This window comes from Mobula hypostoma, chromosome 31, assembly GCF_963921235.1.
Source record: "Mobula hypostoma chromosome 31, sMobHyp1.1, whole genome shotgun sequence".
Taxonomy (NCBI): domain Eukaryota; kingdom Metazoa; phylum Chordata; class Chondrichthyes; order Myliobatiformes; family Myliobatidae; genus Mobula; species Mobula hypostoma.
Genome location: NC_086127.1, coordinates 5,642,414 through 5,662,342, shown reverse-complemented (window position 1 = coordinate 5,662,342; position 19,929 = coordinate 5,642,414). Strand labels below are relative to the sequence as shown.

Sequence of the window (19,929 nt, the reverse complement as noted above, 5' to 3'; positions counted from 1 at the left end):
TCAGGAAATCCGGATATCAGTGACTGGAGAGCCTGATCCGGGTTTGACCCCTCCTCCACCAGCAGGGTCCTTGAGCTCGGGTAACCGTGTTGGGGATTATTGAAGGGAACGATCTTTCTGTCCTTCAGCCCCAGATATTCATCTGGGCTTTGACTGAGAGTAGTGACTGGTCACAGACATTCACGAGGGAGAGTTGCTGAACAGGGACTGGATGGTTTTGTTATCTCTCCAGATCTGAGACCTCCTTTTCAAATTGTCTCAGTGGCTCCCCATTTCAATTCAACTTCCCACTCCCATTCCCACACGTCAGTCCAAGGACTCCTCCACTCACCTGATGAGGCCAAAATCAGGATAGTGGGGCAACACCTCTGGGTAGCCTCCATCCTGATGACATGAACATTGATTTCTATAATTTCCAGTAATTTCTACCCCCTACCACTTCTCTCGATTTCCATTCCCACCCTGGCTCCCCTTTTGGCCCTTCTCTTCTCCTCACCTGTCCATCATCTCCCTCTGGTCCCCCTCCTCCAATCCTCCACCCTTGTATCTCGAATCCTTCTCGTCACATCGCCCTCTCTCGGCATTTACTCTGTCTGCATCACTCTCTCGTCAGTCCCCCCTTCCTTCTCTCCAGTTGGAGTGTCACTCTCACTGATCTCTCTGCCCAACTCTCCTTACACAGTCATCACTTTCTCTTCACCCACCTCATTCCTCCCTCTCCAACATCCCACCTCTCTCTCCATCCCTCTCTCCTGTGTTTTCACCCATTTCCTTCTGTCCATGTACTGAATTACTCAAACCTCACTCCGGTCGTCTCTATGTCTCATCAGTTACCGTGCAACTCCCCACAGTCATTCCTCCCTTCCTCTCTGTGACCATCCTCCCCTCTCACCTCCATCACTCCTCCCCTCCCTCTGTGTCACTCAGTCTCTCCATCCCTCTCTGCCCGATCGTGTTCGAGCGGTGGACTGACAGGCTGGATTGCGTGTGTCTGTACACTGCCGGGAGACAGTACCATCGACTGCTGGACATTGTCTCTCAGGGTCTTGGACGATATATGATTTCCTTTTCAAGTGAAAATGCTTCTTTGCTCGATATTTTGAATGATCATACTCAACATTTTTGAATGTTCGCTACTTTGGATGTTTTGTATCTTGTGCCCAGAGAAGTGCTGTCTCTTTTGGCTGTATCCATGTGTGGTTTGAATGATAATTAACCTTAATTTGATTTGATTTGTAGACCTATTGTGTTAGGCAAATCACAGTGGGTCCAGGTCCTCGTTTAGAAATGAGTTGATTCTAGTCATGAGTAACTCAGTATGTGGACAGCAGAAAATGGGTGAGAGGGATAGAGAGAGAGGTGCAATGCAGGAGTGGAGGAATGAACAGAGAGGGGTGGAGTGACTGAGTGACACAGGAGGGAGGGGAGGAGTGATGGAGGTGAGAGGGGAGGATGGTCACAGAGAGGAAGGGAGGAATGACTGTGAGGAGTTGCACGGTGACTGATGAGACATAGAAACGACCGGAGTGGGATTTGATTAATTCAGTACGTGGACAGAAGGAAATGGGTGAAAACACACAGGAGGGAGGGATGGAGAGGGAGGTGGGATGTTGGAGTGGGAGGAATGTGGTGAGTGAAGAGAGAGTGATGACTGTCAGAAAAGTTGGGTGGAGAGATCAGTGAGAGTGGCACGCCAACTGGAGGGAGGGAGGGAGAGACTGACAAGAGAGTGATGCAGACAGAGTGAATGCTGAGAGAGGGAGATGTGAGGAGAAGGATTTGAGAGACAAAGGTGGAGGTATTAAAGAGCACAGGAGAGGGGAGTGTGTGTATTTAAGAGTACAGGTTTGACCTGGACGAGCCTCCAGTTCCTGCCATTGAGTTCCTACCTGATTGAACATAAAACTTGTTTACTACTTTACCCTTATTTTGTATTTTTTCTTACTGCAGAACCTATGTCAGACACAAGTCGGGAACGCCAGGGATTGGTAACTGGAGAGCCTGGTCCAGGGTTGACCACCAGCCCAGCAGGGTCTGTGAGCTCAGGTACAGATTCCCAGTCAGACACAACTTGGGAAGCCCAGGAAACAATGACAGGAGAGCCTGGTCTGGGTTTGACCACCAGCCCAGCAGGATCTCTGAGCTCAGGTATTCGTGATGGGGTTTGTGAGGGTCAATGAATAGAACGATCTTTCCCTCCTTTAGTCCTAGATATTCATCTGGACTTTGTCTGAGAGATGTGTCCATTCACAGGAATTTTGGGAGGTAGAGGTGGTGAATGGTGACTGGATGGTTTTGGTTTATTTTCAAATCAGAGACCTCTTTGTCAAATTGTTGTTCCGGTGGATACCGAATTTAATTTGACTTACCATTTCCTTCTGATATAACTGTCCATGGCCTCCTCTACTGACTTAATGAGACCACCCCCAGGTTTGAAGAGCAACGCTTCATAGTCTGTCAGGGTCACCACCAACCTGATGGCATGAATATCGATTTCTCTGACATTCAGCAAATTCTTCTCCCTCCCACTTCCCTCTTCTTCCATTCCCATTCTGGCTCTCCTCTTAGCCCTTCCCCTCTCCTCATCTGCCCATCTCTTCCATCTGGTGCCCCTCCTCCATCTATTTAATCCATTGTCCACTGTCTTGTCTCGTTGGATTTCTCCTTCTTCATCCCTCTACCTGTTCCACATATCACCTCTCAGCTTCTCGCATCATCCTGCTCACTCACCCAGACATCCTCTCGCCCACATGGCTTCACCTTTCACCTGCCAGCTTGAATACTTTCCACCTTCTTATTCTGGCTTCTGCTCCTTTCCTTTCCAGTCCTGATGAAGTAACTTGGCCCAAAACCTCGACTGTTTATTCTCCTCCAGAGGTGCTGCCTGACCTTCAGCATTTTCTGTGCATTGCTCTAGATTCCCAGTATCTGGAGAAATGCTCGTCTGTACAACTTGTCCCTGTTGTTATGTTTAAGATCTGCCATTTTCCCATGTCTGTGTTACTTTGTTCCAGACTTGGAGGCTTCCACACTGGAACAGTCTACAGGATTGTCTACTGGAGAGCACACCCAGGAACTGTCCTCTGTCCCAGCGGGAGACACATCCTCAGGTACCAAGTCTCAGTCGGTCTGTGTTCATTCAGTCTCTGTCACTCTGTGAGGTTGAACCTCGCATGGACCAGTTCACCTACTGGATGTACAGTGCATTGTGGGGAGGGGTGTGAATGATGGAGTCAGTGGTTCCTCTCTCCTGTCTGCTGGGTTGGGTTTGGTGAGCCATGAGGGGTGAGTCTCTGTTGGGGGTTGGAGAGAGTGGCGTGGGAGGAATGAACAGAGAGGTGTGGAGTGACTGAGAGTGACACAGGAGGGAGGGGAGGAGTGATGGAGGTGAGAGTGGAGGATGGTCACAGAGAGGAAGGAGGAATGACTGTGAGGAGTTGCATGGTGACTGATGAGACATAGAAATGACTGGAGTGGGATTTGAGTAAATCAGTACATGGACAGAAGGACATGGGTGAAAACACACAGGAAGGGGGGATGGAGAGAGAGAAGTGGGATGCTGGAGAGGGAGGAATGAGGTGAGTGAAGAGAGGGTGATGACTGCGTAAGGAGAGGTGGGCAAAGAGATCAGTGAGAGTGACGCTCCAACTGGAAGGAAGGAAGGAGAGACTGACGAGAGAGAGATGCAGACAGAATGAATGTGGAGAGAGGGAGATCTGTGGAGAGGGATTTGAGAGACAAGGGTAGAGGTATTAAAGAGCAAAGGGGAGGGGAGTGTGTGTCTTTCAGAGGATAAATTTGACCTGGACTTGAGCCTCCTGTTCCTGCCATTGAGTTCCTTCCTAATCGAACATAAAACTTATTCACTACTTTACCCTCATTATTACAGACTCCCAGTTGGACACAACTCAGGAACCCAAGGGATCAGTGACCCGAGCACATGGTCTGGGTTTGACCACCACCCCAGCAGGGTCTGTGAGCTCAGGTATCCAAGGTGGAGGTCTTGAAGGGAATAATCTTTCCCTCCTTCAGACCATGAGACAGAGGAGCAGAATTAGGCCATTTGGCCCATTGATTCTGTTCTGCTATTCAATCATGTTTGATCCTTTTTTTTTCTCCCCCTCCTCAACCCCACTCACCGGCCTTCTCCTTGTAACCTTTGATGGTGAGTCCAGTCAAAAACCTATCAATCTTTACCTTAACTACACCCGATTACCCGGCCTCCACAGCTGCCTGTGGTAACAAATTCACAAATTCACCACTCTCTGGCTGAAGAAATTTTTCCACATCTCTGTTTTAAATGAATGCCTCTCTGTCCTGAGACTTCGTCCATCATGGGAAACATCCTTTCCATATCTGCTCTGCCTAGATCTTTCAGCATTTAAAATGTTTTATTGTGATCCACCCTTATACTTCTAAGTTCAAGCAAGTAAAGACCCAGAGCAATCAAGCGTTCCTCATATGATAACCTTTTCATTCCCAGATTCATCCTTGTCAACCCCCTTTGAGCCTCTCCAATGCCAGCACATCCTTCCTTCGAAAGAGGAGCCCAAAACTAAATATTCATCTGGGCTTTGACTGAGAGTAGTGACTGGTCACAGACATTCACGAGGGAGAGTTGCTGAACAGGGACTGGATGATTTTGTTATCTCTTCAGACCCGAGACCTCCTTTTCAAATTGTTTCAGTGGCTACCCATTTCAATACAACTTCTCATTCCCATTCCAACAGGGCCTCCTCCACTGACATGATGAGGCCAAACTCAGATTGGAGGGGCAACGCTTCATATTGTGTCTGTGTAGCCTTCATACTGACAGCATGAACATTGATTTCTCAAACTTCTGGTAATGACCCCTCATTCTTCACCATTCCCCATCTCCTTTTCCCTCTCTCACCTAATCTCCTTGCCTGCCCATCACCTCCCTCTGGTGCTTCTCCCCGCTTTTCTTTCTTCCATGGCCTTCTGTCCTCTCTTATTAAATTCCCCCTTCTCCAGCCCCGTATCTCTTTCACATATCAACTTTCCAGCTCTTTACTTCACCCCTCCCTCTCCTGGTTTCTCCTATCACCTTGTGTTTCTCCCTCCTCTCCACCTACCTTCGAACTCTGACTTCTCATCTTTTTTTCTCCAGTCCTGCTGAAGGGTCTCGGCCCAAAACGTTGAATGTTTTTCCATAGATGCTGCCTGGGCTGCTAAGTCCCTCCAGCATGTTGTGTGTGTGGCAGGAACACTGATTTCTCTGCTGACAGTTATTTCTACCCCCTACCACTTCTCTCTATTTCCATTCCCATTGCGGCTCCCCTCTTAGCCCTTCTCCTCTCCTCACCTGCCCATCATCTCCCTCTGGTCCCCCTCCTTCATTCCTTTATTCTCTGGTCCACTGTCCTCTCCGATTGGATTAGTCCTTCTTCAGCCCTTTACCTCTTCCACATATCACCTCCCAGCTTCTCAAATCACCCCCTCCCTCACCCACCTACCCACCCACCTTCCCACTCACCTGGCTTCACCTATCACCTGCCAGCTGTACTCCTCCCCATCTCTTTATTCTGGCTTCATCCCCCTCCTTCCCAGTGCTGATGAAGGGTCTCAGCCTAAAACATTCACTGTTTATTCCCCTCCAGAGATGCAGCCTGACCTGCTGAGTTCTTCTAGCATTTTGTGTGTGTTGCTCTGGATTTTCAGCATCTGCAGAATCTCTAATCTTTATGAATTATTGTCCCTGTTTAATCTCTGCCCCTCTCCCATGTCTCTGTTACTTTGTTCCAGACCTGGAGGTTTCCACAATGGATCAGCCCGATGGATCATCCACAGGACAACCCACCCCATCACCATCCTCTGTCTCAGTGGGAGAGACATCCTCAGGTATTAGACCTTGTGTCCATCGGGGTCTCTCAGTCTCTTGTTCTATGATGTTGAACTTTTCATAGACCAATTCAGCTGTTGGATGTGCGTTGTAATGGGCTGCCAATGAGTGTTCAGTTATTCCTTCCCTCCTGTCTGTGTGAAATTTCTGCTCTGTCCAAGATTACTCACAGTTGGTCTGCTTTGTTGTGGAGAAGAATAAGCCTCTTTGTCTGAGGTGGTCCACGGGGCCGGGTAAGATGGGTTGTCAGGGAGAGGATGAGGACAGAATCCCGGGGATTTAATGAGAGAGGGTTTCACTGGGGAAGTGTCTGTCAGCCTTTGGAATGGCGGAGATCTGGTTCAGAATCAGAGGAGTATGTCTACTGACCGACATCCGGGGGACCGATGAGGTTTGTGGAGCAAAGATCATGGAATACGGGTGTAGGTCTGGAGCTTCGGAGAATGAGGGGATAGGGTTTACTAAATTATGAGGGGTACAGATAGGGTGCATGCAAGCAGGTTACTTCCACTGAGTTTAAGTGAGGCCAGAACTAGAGGTCACAGGTTAAGAGTGAAAGGTGAAATGTTGAAGGGGAACATAAGAGGGAACGTTTTCACTCTGAGGGTGGTGTGAGTGTGGAACAAGCTGCCAGCAGATGTGGTGGATGTGGGTTTGATTTTAACGTCAAAGGGAAGTTTGGATGAATACATGGATGGGAGGGGAATGGACGGCTCTGTTCTGGGTGCATGTTGATGGGACGATTAGGAATATTAGTTCAGCATGGACTAGATGGGCCAAAGGGCCTGTTTCTATGCTGTAGTGCTCTATGACTCTCACTAACTATGAGTGAGCGGATAGTGGTGGCTTGGAGGGGGTTGTGAGGGGGAAGGGAGGGAATTAGGTCACTGAAGGAAGACTGGAGATGAGGATGGGAGAGAGGTCTGGGGTGTGTGATGGAGAAGATGGGAGGGGAAGAGGAGTGGAATCAGTCATAATCCGGTTTAATATCACTCCTTAAAAAATTAAATAAGTTTGAATTGAATTGACTTTATTTCTTACATCCTTCGCGTACATGAGTAAAAATCATTTACGTTACATCTTCGGCTGAATGTGTAATGTACAAATTATAGTAATTTGTAATAAATAGTATGTACAGTAAGATATACAACAGAACAGAGTATATAGCTTTGAATTACAGTTGTGTAAGCATAAATTAATCAGTCTGAAGGCCTGGTGGAAGAAGCTGTCCTGGAGCCTGTTGGTCCTGGCTTTTACGCTGCGGTATCGTTTTCTGGATGGTAGCAGCTGGAACAGTTTGTGGTTGGGGTGACTCAGGACCCCATGGATCCTTTGGGCCCCTTTTACACATGTGTCTCTGTAAACGTCCTGAATAGTGAGAAGTTCACATCCACAGATGCGCTGGGCTGTCCGCACCACTCTCTGCAGAATCCTGCAATTGAGGGAAATACAGTTCTTCTCCCAGGCAGTGATGCAACCAGTCAGGATGTTCTTAATTGTGCCCCTGCAGAAAGTCCTTCGGATTTGGGGACTCATGCTGAACTTCCTCGACTGTCTGAGGTAAAAGAGCGACTGTCGTGCTTTTTTCAATACACAGCCAATATGTACAGACCAAGTAAGGTCCTTTGTGATGTGTATACCGAGGAACTTAAAGCTGTTCACCTTCTCAACTCCAGATGCATTGATGTCAGTAGGGGCTAGCCTGTCTCCGTTCCTCCTGTCGTCCACAACCAACTCCTTTGTTTTTGCAACATTGAGGGAGAGGTTGTTTTCTTGACACCACTGTGTCAGTGTGATGACTTCTCTGTAGGCTGACTCGTTATTATTTGAGATAAGGCCAATCAATGTAGTATGACACAAAAGTTGTGGGTGTTGTGGATAGTGTGGAAGGCTGTCAGAGGTTACAGTGGGACATTGATAGGTTGCAAAACAGCTGAGAAGTGGCAAATGGAGTTTAACCGAGATAAGTGTGAGGTGGTTCATTTTGGTAGGTCAAATATGATGGCAGAATATAGTATTAATGATAAGACCCTTGGCAGTGTGGAGGATCAGAGGGATCTTGGGGTCCGAGTCCACAGGACACTCAAAGCTGCTACACAGGTTGACTCTGTGGTTAAGATGGCATACGGTGCATTGGCCTTCACCAATTGTGGGATTGAGTTTAAGAACCCGGAGGTAATGTTGCAGCTATATAGGACCCTGGTCAGACCCCACTTGGAGTACTGTGCTCAGTTCTGGTCACCTCACTGCAGGAAGGACGTGGAAACCATAGAAAGGGTGCAGAGGAGATTTACAAGGATGTTGCCTGGATTGGGGAGTATGCCTTACCAAGCCTTTGGAGTTAGTTTTCTTTTGTGTTTAGTCTGAAGGTGGCTATATATATTGTTTTTTTTTCAGTTTTTGTCTTGTTTTGAGGTAAATAAAAGCACCTCAATCTCGTTTTGCTACTAAAGCCATCTTGTTATTTTTCTTAAACAATTGACCGACAGTTTTTGTGACAAAGTCAATAGGATCATAACATTTTAAGTAACATTTGGATATTAAACACATAGCACATATTTTCCCCATATGAACATATAAAATCATTGCAACACACCAATATCGCTGAATCAGTGGGAGCTCTGGGCTTGTTTCCCTGCAACAAGACGATGCCATCGAGGGGTGATGGGAGAGACAGCCATACTCGAACGGGGTTCCTTATGTCCAGTCTAACTGCAAATTAGTTTTCGTTGCACTCATTGCAGAGATATGATGTTGGAAATGGAAGCAACGTTTTCAGTGCTTTTGTGGCTGTCTCAGGATTTTCAGCCTTGACTTTGATCCAGAATGCCGGCAGAGATGTTATGTCAGACATACTTTTCAGCCCGCCGTCATTTGCAAGCTCGAGGAGTTGATCTTCTTCCTGCGCTGACACGAATGATGCGTGCGTAATGACCTCGCGTGCGTTCAAGCTCAACAGTGGGCGTGACAGGGAATGAGGAAAGGTGCAGCTGACTCATATCGCCAAATCATATCGTGTTGCTCCTCCACATTGAGGGTGGCCTCATCTTGACCCAAGACGCACCTCCACACCTCTGCAACATCTGTTCACAGGTTGTGGCTTTCCATTCCAAGGCATCAGAGACATCCTCCTCATTTAAAGAACTGAGTTTCCCTCCCTCACCCGCATCTCCTCCATTTCATGTACATCTGCACTCACTCTATCTTCCCACCATCATAATAGTGATTGAGTCCTTCTTGTCCTCACCTACCACCCATCAGACTCCCCATCCGACAAATTATGCTCTGTAACTTCAGCCATATCCAAAGAGATCAGACCACTGAACATACCTTTACCTTCTCCACCCCCCACCCTTCTGCTTTTCACAGTGGTCGCTCCTTCCACAATTGCCTTGTCCATTGGACTCTCCCCACTAATCTCCCTCCTGGCACTTATCCCTGCAAGTGGCCAAGGTGCTATATCTGCCCCTACACCTCCTCCCTCACCTCCATTCAGGGCTCCAAACAGGTGAGGCAACACTTCAACCATGAATCTGCTGTCTATTGTGTCCGGTGTTCCTGGTCTGGCCTCCTATACATTGGTGAGGCCTGTCACAAGCTGGGGGAACAGCTTCTCCAGCACCTCCGCACTATCCACCATATGCGGGATTTCCCGATGGCCAAACATTTTAATTACTATTCCCATTCCTGTTCCGACATGTCGATCCATGGTCTCCTCTTGTGCCAAGATGAGGCCACCCTCAAGGTCAAGGAGCAACACCTTATATTCCTTCTGTGTACCCTCCAACCTGATGGTATGAATATCGATTTCTCCTTCTGCTGAACAAAATTCCCCCTCCTCCTACTTCCTCTACTCTCCACTCTGACCTTTTACTACTTCTCACCTAACTATTACTTACCCCTGGGTCACATCCTCCTCTCCTTTCTCCTATTGTCCACTCTGGTCTCCTATCAGATTCTTTCTTCTCCAGCCCTTGACCTTCCCCACCCACTTGTCTTCACCCGTCACCTTCCAGCCAACCTCTGTCTCCTCCCCCCACCTTTTAATTCAGGCATCTTCCCCCTTCCCTCTCAGTCCTGAACAAGTGTCTTGGCCTGAGTCATTGAGAGTTTACTCTTTTCCATAGATGTTGCCTGACCTGCTGAGTTCCTCCAGCATTTTGTGTGTGTTGCTTTGGATTTCCAGCATCTGCAGATTTTCTTGTGTTTGTTACAGTAATAAATAAGTGCATTGATAATAAATTTAATCTGAACATTAAACTTTGATGCATCTTCTATTGAAAATGTCCTGGATGGTGTGGAGGATGGTGTCTGTGATGGATCTGGCTGAGTTTACAACTCTCTGCAGCTTTTTCTGATCCTGTGCAGTGGCCCCTCCACACCAGACGGTGATGCACCCAGTCAGAATCCTCTCCACAGTACATCTGTAGAAACTTGCTAGCCATTGGTAACCAGGCAAATCACCTCAAACTCCTAATGAGATATAGCTGCTGGCGTGCCTTCTTCATGATTGTGTCAATGTGCGGGGCCCAGAATAGATTTAGTAACATTGACAGCATCTCTCCACCCACCACCTCCCAACCCATTCCCCATTATTTACGTCCACTGACCGATTTACATCTGTGAAATGTTACTATGTGTCTGTCATAATGAAACGTCCTTTGTTCTGTCATGGAAAATTAAGCCGTGGGATGTTTCTATTAGAATTGTAGTGGTTGCAACACCAATAGACAATTATTCAGAAGATATAGTACAGGGACGTGTAAATCAGCCCAGCAGCCCCATGACAGTGATTGATGGTGTTTGGGGAGTGTTGTACAATAGATGGTCAAGATGGTGTGTGGGGAGTGTTGTACAGTAGATGGTCAAGATGGTGTCTGGGGAGTGTTGTACAATAGATGGTCAAGATGGTGACTGGGGAGTGTTCCAGCAAGTAAAGACCCAGAGGCATCAAGCGTTCCTCATATGGTAACCCTTTCATTCCCAGATTCATCCTTGTCAACCCCCTTTGAGCCTCTCCAATGCCAGCACATCCTTCCTTCGAAAGAGGAGCCCAAAACTAAATATTCATCTGGGCTTTGACTGAGAGTAGTGACTGGTCACAGACATTCACGAGGGAGAGTTGCTGAACAGGGACTGGATGGTTTTGTTATCTTTTCAGATCCGAGACCTCCTTTTCAAATTGTTTCAGTGGCTACCCATTTCAATACAACTTCCCATTCCCATTCCAACAAGGCCTCCTCCACTGACATGATGAGGCCAAACTCAGATTGGAGGGGCAACGCTTCATATTGTGTCCGTGTAGCCTTCATACTGACAGCATGAACATTGATTTCTCAAACTTCTGGTAATGACCCCTCATTCTTCACCATTCCCCATCTCCTTTTCCCTCTCTCACCTAATCTCCTTACCTGCCCATCACCTTCCTCTGGTGCTTCTCCCCCCTTTTCTTTCTTCCATGGCCTTCTGTCCTCTCTTATTAAATTCCCCCTTCTCCAGCCCCATATCTCTTTCACATATAAACTTCCCAGCTCTTTACTTCACCCCTCCCTCTCCTGGTTTCTCCTATCACCTTGTGTTTCTCCCTCCTTTCCACCTACCTTCGAACTCTGACTTCTCATCTTTTTTACTCCAGTCCTGCTGAAGGTTCTCGGCCCAAAACGCTGAATGTTTTTCCATAGATGCTGCCTGGGCTGCTAAGTCCCTCCAACATTTTGTGTGTGTGGCAGGAACACTGATTTCTCTGCTGACGGTAATTTCTACCCCCTACCACTTCTCTCTATTTCCATTCCCATTCCAGCTCCCCTCTTAGCCCTTCTCCTCTCCTCACCTGCCCGTCATCTCCCTTTATCCCTCTCCTTCATTCCTTTATTCTCTGGTCCACTGTCCTCTCTGATTGGATTAGTCCTTCAGCCCTTCACCTCTTCCACATATCACCTCCCAGCTTCTCAAATCAACCCCTCCCTCACCCACCCACCTTCCCACTCACCTGGCTTCACCTGTCACCTGCCAGCTGTACTCCTCCCCACCTCTTTATTCTGGCTTCTTCCCCCTTCCTTTCCAGTGCTGATGAAGGGTCTCAGCCCAAAACATTCACTGTTTATTCCCCTCCAGAGATGCAGCCTGACCTGCTGAGTTCTTCCAGCATTTTGTGTGTGTTGCTCTGGATTTTCAGCATCTGCAGAATCTCTCATCTTTATGAACTATTGTCCCTGTTTAATCTCTGCCACTCTTCCATGTCTCTGTTACTTTGTTCCAGACCTGGAGGTTTCCACAATGGATCAGCCAGATGAATCATCTACAGGACAACCCACCCCATCACCGTCCTCTGTCTCAATGGGAGAGACATCCTCAGGTATTACATCTTGTGTCCATCGGGGTGTCTCAGTCTCTTGCTCTGTGATGTCGAACTTCTCATAGACCAATTCAGCTGTTGGATGTGCATCGTAACGGGCTGCCAATGAGTGTTCAGTTATTCCTTCCCTCCTGTCTGTGTGAAATTTCTGCTCTGTCCAAGATTACTCACAGTTGGTCTGCTTTGTTGTGGAGAAGAATAAGCCCCTTTGTCTGAGGTGGTCCACGGGGCCGGGTAAGATGGGTTGTCAGGGAGAGGATGAGGACAGAAACCCAGGGATTTAGTGGGAGAGGGGTTCACTGGGGAAGTGTCTGTCAACCTTTGCAATGATGGAGATTTAGTTCAGAATCAGACGGGTATGTCTACTGACTGACATCGGGGGGACTGACAAGGTTTGTGGAGCAAAGATAACAGAATACGGGTGTAGGTCTGGAGCTTCAGAGAATGAGGGGATAAGGTTTACTAAATTATGAGGGGTACAGATAGCGTACATGCAAGCAGGCTACTTCCACTGAGGTTGAGTGAGACCAGAACTGGAGGTCACAGGTTAAGAGTGAAAGGTGAAATGTTTAAGGGGAACATGAGAGGGAATGTCTTCACTCTGAGGGTGGTGTGAATGTGGAACAAGCTGCCGACAGGTGTGGTGAATGTGGGTTTGATTTCAACATCAAAGGAAAGTTGGGATGAATACATGGATGGGAGGGGAACGGACGGCTCTGTACTGGGTGCAGGTTGATGGGACGATGAGGAATAATAGTTCAGCATGGACTAGATGGGCCAAAGGGCCTGTTTCTATGCTGTAGTGCTCTATGACTGTGATAACTAGGAGTGAGTGGATAGTGGTGGCAAGGAGGCAGGGAGTGAAAGAGGTGTGAGGGGGAAGAGGAGGGAACAGGGATGGAGGTGTCATTGAAGGAAGACTGGAGGTGTGGATGGGAGAGAGGATGGGAGGGGAAGGGGAGTGGAATCAGTGTCAATTAGGTTTAATATCACTGCTTAAAAATTAATTAAGTATTGAATTGACTTTATTTCTTACATCCTTCACATAAATGAGGAGTCAGGTCACTGGTCTGAGTGCTACTGGTACCATGTAACCCAGTACTACCTGTCGCATGGTCGGGTGGTCGGCAACTAAACCAGCTCCCCCATCAGGCTTGCCAGGCGAGGAGGATGACTGGACACCCTGCAGGATGAAAAACAAGACCTGTCAAAGGGCAGATGAACCCTCTCGTAGGGTCAATGGCCATCTGGCAAACACGTGTCGTGAAGCACGGGAAGGGCATCCTTTGCATCGAAGCTCGGTCTGGCCATTCACTGCAACAGAACTTCCCCCAGCCGTCTTGGACCCCACCGTGCTGCTGGATCCGGGAGGGAATGTCGAGAGGGTGGGTCTGGACCTGTGCAACCCCCTACTCACTGAAAATCCATTCACGCACACGCTGTTCCTTTCTGAGGAGTGGGGTATCCTCAACACACCCAAGTCCTGTAGAAACGGACAAGTGGCGAAACAGTAGGCTTGACCAGCTGGGAGCTGTAGTCACAAGTCTGCAAACAGGCGGCAGGGGGAGAGTGGTCACACATGGATTACAGAGCGGAGATCCGGTGAGGCAGCACCCTCTGTGTCTGAGCAGCCCTGTTTAGGGAGGCGCTGCTCACCCTACAATTAGGGAAGGGCCTAGAAAAGGTGGCTCAAACAAAGCCCGCTCACACCAACCTGGCCAGTCTGCCGCGGCTGGCGGGTCGTCCAACTCTAGCGGTAAGAATCACAAGCAGAATCTGATCGTCGCCTCATGGAACATACGAACTCTGTTGGACAATGCTAACTCAGATCGCCCAGGGAGACGCACTGCACTAGTTGCTCGTGTGCTCAAGGACTACAGCGTGGACATTGCGGCTCTCCAGGAGTCCCGACTCGCTTTGTGAAGAGAAAGGAGGATACACATTCTTCTGGTCTGGTAGGCCCAAAGAAGAACGAAGAGAACCTGGTGTGCGCTTGGCTATCAAGAACTGCCTCGCAGCAAAGCTACCAACCCTGCCTGTTGCTGTAAATGACTGAATCCAGACCTTGCGTACACCTCTGCAAGGAAAACGTCACCTCACCATAGTCAAACTGTGCATTACTAACACACTGTTCAGATTGCCAGACAAGCTCAAATGTACATGGATGCACCCACGATCTAAAAGCTGGCATCTCATTGACCATGTCGTCACCCAACAACGAGATATCTCTGACGTTCGTATCACCAGAGTTAAAGCGCGGAGCTGAGAGCTCAACTGATCATCAAATGATGTGGTCGGATCTACGTCTATCGATCAAACCTCCACGCAGACTGAATGCTGCCAAACCACCCAAAAAGCTGAACACCACCAAATTGAAACATCGCGAGTGTGCTGATGCCCTGAAATCCCCTATGGAAACTGCTCTGAGCAGACTGGTTGAGAATCCACCAGACGATGTTACTGAGCACTGGAATGTCTTCAAAGAAACAGTTTACGGCGCTGCCCAGGACACCCTGGGGAAAGTCAAGCGCCAGCATCAGGACTGGTTTGATGAGAGAACCAATCTGTGCAAGAGCTTCTGAGAGCTGAGGCAGCTGTACACCGGGCTCTTCTTCCACACCCAAACTCAAGTTCCAAAAAACGTGCCTTTTTGAGTGCAAAGTCAACCTTGCAGAGGCAGCTCAGAGCTATGAAAGACCAGCGGTGGGCGAACAAGGCCAAGGAGTTACAAGCCTTCGCTGACTGTAATGACTCAAAAACCTTCTATGAAGCAATCAAGGTTGTGTATGGTCCATCAAAACAAAGCACCTCACAACTCCTGAGCAAGGACAGTACATCCATCTTCACTGAGAAGTCAGAGCACATGAAAAGATGGCAAGAACACTTCCACAAGCTGCTGAACAGACCAGGAACCATCACTGATGAAGCACTGGGCAGAGTACACCCTCGACCCATACTGTTCGAACTAGATGCTCCCCCTGCTCTTCACGAGGTCTTCATACAGCTAAAACCCAAGAAAGCCCGAGGGCCAGACGGTATCGCAGCCGAGATCTACCAGTATGGTGGTCACACACTAACATCGTGCCTGCACCAACTGTTCACAAAGTTGTGGGGAGCTGCAGAACTACCACAAGACTTCAAAGACGCATCAATCGTGACCATCTACAAGAATAAGGAGACAAGAGAGACGGCAACAATTACCGTGGCATCTCTCTTCTGTCAGTCGCGGGAAAATGCCTCGCGAAGATCATCCTTCGACGTTTGGTGTCCAACATCAGTGACAACATCCTTCCAGACAGCCTGTGTGGTTTTCAAACAGGCCGCAGTACAGTGGACATGATCTTTTCACTGAGGCAGCTCCAAGAGAAATGTGTTGAGCAGCAGAGAAGTCTCTATATCACATTTGTTGATCTAAGCAAAGCGTTTGACACTGTTGGTAGAGATGGCCTGTGGAAGCTCCTACCAAAATTCGGTTGCCCCACACGCCAAATCAACATCATCCGTCAGTTCCACGAAGGCAAAGAAGGCCACATCAACATGTGTGGTGAGTTGTCAGACCCATTTCCCATCAGCAGCAGCATAAAACAGGGTTGTGTTCTGCCTCCTACTCTGTTTGGACTATTCTTCGCTGCTGTTCTTCAGGATGACACATCAGACCTGAAGTCAGGGGTCTTCCTACAAATGAGGGCTGATGGCGGGCTCCTCAACCTCGCAAGATTGAGAACAAAAACAGAAATCAGGGACGTTGTGCACATGAGCTACAGTTTGCTGATGACTGTGCCCACCCTCTCGAAGACTTACAGGAGATCACCCGTCGTTTTGCCAGTGCATCCAAAAGCTTCGGACTGACAATCAGCCTGAAAAAGAGGGAGTTTTGTACTAACATGCTCCTGTCTCAGGCTACGAAGAACCAACTGTCCTCATTGATGTCACTCGTCTCAATGCTGTCAACAAGTTTTGCTACCTGGGCAGCATAATAACATCCTCAGCTTCTCTGGATGTAGAGATTGAGTCAAGAATCAGAAAAGCCTGCGTTGCCTTTGGTCAGCTGAAATATAGAGTTTGGTCGCAGAACATCAGGTTAACCACCAAGTGCAAGGTATACAGGGCTGTTGTCATATCAACCTTGTTATACGGATGTGAGACAAGGTGCCCATATCAGAGACACTTACACCAGCTTGACCAACTACAACAGTGTCACCTACCTTCTCCGATGAAGATCACCAGGCGAGACAAGGTCTCCAATACCGAGCTCCTCTCTCGAGCCGGAATGCCAGCAGTTTGAACCTTGGTGATGTCAGCCCAACTGCGCTGGGCAGGACATGTTGTCAGAATGCCTGATGGAAGACTGCTCAAGGACATCTTGTACGGCCAACTGTCCAGTGGTACCCGAAAATGCGGAGGCCAGCGACTATGGTACAGGAGCCTCAAGAAAGCTGACATTGTCCCTTCAACATGGGAGGATCTGGCTGAAGATCACTCACAGTGGAGGGACACCATCAGAAAAGGTGTGGACACTGCTGAGAACAAGCTCAACGAGGCAACAGAGGAAAGGCACAGGAAGGGCCACAACAGAGCTCCTGCCCCTGCTGCCCCTCCAGGCCTCACCTGCCAAGTATGTGGCAAGCAGTGCCCGTCAAGGATCGGCCTGTACAGCCACTCCAGGACGCACATATCAAACCCCACTAGCTGACTGAAAGGAACCATCATCATCCTATGGGATGGATAGCCAGAGAGAGAGAGATACAGCGTGGAACAGACCCTACTTGTCCTTCCAGAAATCCCCCTAATTATTCCCTCAGCTAATCACAAGACAATTTACAATGCCCAATTAACCTACCAACCGGTACAGTTTTGGAATTTCGGAGGAAACCAGAGAACCTGGAGGAAACCCACATGGTCACAGGGAGAACGTACAAACTCTTTACAGGCAGCAGTGGAAATTGAACCCGGGTCACTGGTACTGTAAAGCATTGTGTTAACCACTACACTACCATGCAGCCCCTGGTATGAGCCTGTTCCACACTGGGAAAAGTCTGTTACTGTCCACTTTATCTGTGCTTTTACCATCTTGTAGACCTCTATCAAATCTCCTCACACTCACTTAATTATCCTAAGACATTAATCCCAGCAGCATCCTGGTAAATCTCCTCTGCACACTCTCTAAAGCTTCCACATCCTTCGTATACTGATGTGACCACAGCACACATACCCTGCCACCCATGGAGACCAGGTGAAGATTGTAAAGGGAGATGGAAGGGAATGGGGAAGACTTAAAGAGAATGGATGGGTAGAAGAGGAAAGACTGGGATGGAAGGAAGTGGTAAAGCGGACAGGAATGAGAGTGGAGAGGAGGTGACAGAGGAAGTGGAAGTGGAGGGAGACCGGAAGTTGGGATGGAAGATGGATCTGGTGTGCAGGATAAAGATAGTGGACTGGATGGGAGGAGGGATGCTGAAAGGGAGCCTCCTTGCAGAGGAGGGGGTAAGGAGGTTTCTGGAAGTTTCCCTCGAAGACACACACTCCCCTGACTTGGAAATACATTGCTGTTCCTTCACTGTCACTGGGTCAAACCGTGGAACTCCCGAACATCATTGTGAGTGTCCCAACACATCAAGGACTGCAGCAGTTCAAGAAGTCAGCTCACCACCATCACCACCTTCTCAAGGGAACCTCTGGTGGGGCAGTTAAACACTGGCTCAGTCTCTGAAACTCTCACCCTTCTGATGAATCAAAAAAACAAAATCATTGGTGCCCAGGATTGCTGAGGATGGAAGTGCAGATGGGGGTTGTGGTTGGCAGAGAAAGAGGATGGGGAACGTGAGCTGTACATTAACACTGAACATCGTTCTGTCCCTCAGTCACAGACTCCACACTCGGTGATCCGTGTGTAACCCACACCGTCCTGGATCAGTCCTGGAGGAGCACAAATTGTTACCACACTGAGTGTACCGGTGGACAATGGATGAGTGATGGAAATCTTGAAGTGAGATGGTACAGATTTAACAGGTAAAGTGAGGAGATAATCACTGAGAAACTGGACACAGAAGGGGAATGTAAACAGGGGAACAAGGGGTGTGTGAATGGGAAATGCAGGGAGACCAGGATCATCAGTGACTACACTGAGATGGGGAGTAAATACAGGGAGAGGGGAGATCCCACATTCTCAGGGTAGAGACAAGGGGGAGGTACAACAGCCAGGGAATTCCCAGGATTGGGGTGTTACTGACCAGAGACAGGGTACGGACAGGGTGAGTGTAATTTCCCATGTCTCTCTGAGTGAATAAACTCCCTCAGATCAGGGACTGACTCTCTGATTGTTGTTTCAGTTCTGGAGGATGGAAGATTCCCGAGACGGTCGTTCCACAGGGTCGCTGTTCCGGGGAGACCCCAGGCTGGTTAAATGGTAGGGTCAGAGTTTACATCAGTGGGACTCAGTTATTTTTGGAGAGGGTCAGACTGATAACCCAGATCCCTTCAGATATGAACACAGAACTCAGACTCCCTGAGAGGGCTTCCCACAGTTACCCAGACCACACTCCGGACCTGGATCTTCATGGAGTCAGTGGAGGAGTCCAGCTTCCTGGAGTTTCCCAGGAGTTGGACTGTGGTTCCATGGATTCAGAGCTGGTGAATTCTCTGAATGTCGGTGAAATTTTTACAGTGGCTGAGTCTGGGCTTTGTTGCTAAACCTGAGGTTGGGAACGTCAGGAGTGGGACTTCACCAGATGTCAGTCACATCAGGGGTGGGACAGCAGCATCTACCAGCCACAGCTGGATCTGCATCTCTTCAGAGGACCTGAGCATGGACACAGAACCCCATCTCCCTGAGAGGTCTCCCCACAGTCACTCAGACCGCTCTACGGTCCTGTATCGTCATGGAGTCCGGTGGTGGAGTGCCAGCTTCCTGGAGTTGGGTTACATAACTGATCTGCCCACTGACCCCATTCTGGATACGACCCGGAGGAGTTTCAACGGCCTCAGACTCATTTCAGTGGTGGGGCAATCTCCAGGGAGTTGGAGGAGTCTGCAGACATCATCGTTCACCAATTAGTGGGATAAATTAATGGTTGCCATGGTAACGTACTGGTTAGCGCGCCACTATTGCAGCTGGGGTGTCGGAGTTCAGAGTTCAGTTCCAGCGTCATCTGTAATGAGTCTCTGTCCGTCCACCCCATGGAATGCATGGGTTTTCCCCGGGTTCTCCGGTTTCCTCCCACAGTCCAAAGTCACAACAGGTAGGCTAATTGGTCTTTGTAAATTGCCCCATGATGAGGATTGGGTTAATCAGGGATATCGAGGGCTACTGGGGCGGTGTGGCTCGAAGGGTGGGAAGCCCCTACTTAATGCTTTATCCCAAATAGATGAATAAATTAATGAAATTTACTAAACATTCAGTTCAATTGTGGAAAAAGGTTGGGAAATAGGAATAATACTGGAAACTACAGACCAGTGTGTCTCAGGTCAGTGACGGTGAAACTACAGACCAGTGTGTCTCAGGTCAGTGATGAGGAAACTACAGACCAGTGTGTCTCAGGTCAGTGATGGTGAAACTACAGACCAGTGTGTCTCAGGTCAGTGACGGTGTAACTACAGACCAGTGTGTCTCAGGTCAGTGATGGTGAAACTACAGACCAGTGTGTCTCAGGTCAGTGATGGTGAAACTGCAGACCAGTGTGTCTCAGGTCAGTGATGGGGAAACTACAGACCA

At 48.6% G+C, this 19,929-nt stretch overlaps 1 protein-coding gene across 2 annotated transcripts in view; it reads left to right on the top strand.

Annotated features, from left to right (window-relative positions):
- LOC134339938 (mucin-5AC-like) overlaps positions 1 to 19,929 on the top strand; it is a 49,848-nt gene that overhangs the window by 7,128 nt on the left and 22,791 nt on the right. The window contains exons 4-9 of one of the 2 annotated variants that reach the window (XM_063036727.1): positions 1,951 to 2,046; positions 3,015 to 3,110; positions 5,767 to 5,862; positions 12,123 to 12,218; positions 18,080 to 18,227; positions 18,548 to 18,624. In XM_063036727.1, the coding sequence (XP_062892797.1) occupies positions 1,951 to 2,046; positions 3,015 to 3,110; positions 5,767 to 5,862; positions 12,123 to 12,218; positions 18,080 to 18,227; positions 18,548 to 18,624 (609 nt within the window). Of the gene's footprint in view, positions 1 to 1,950; positions 2,149 to 3,014; positions 3,111 to 5,766; positions 5,863 to 12,122; positions 12,219 to 18,079; positions 18,228 to 18,547; positions 18,625 to 19,929 lie in introns of both variants that reach the window. The other variant, XM_063036726.1, reaches the window with a different exon arrangement.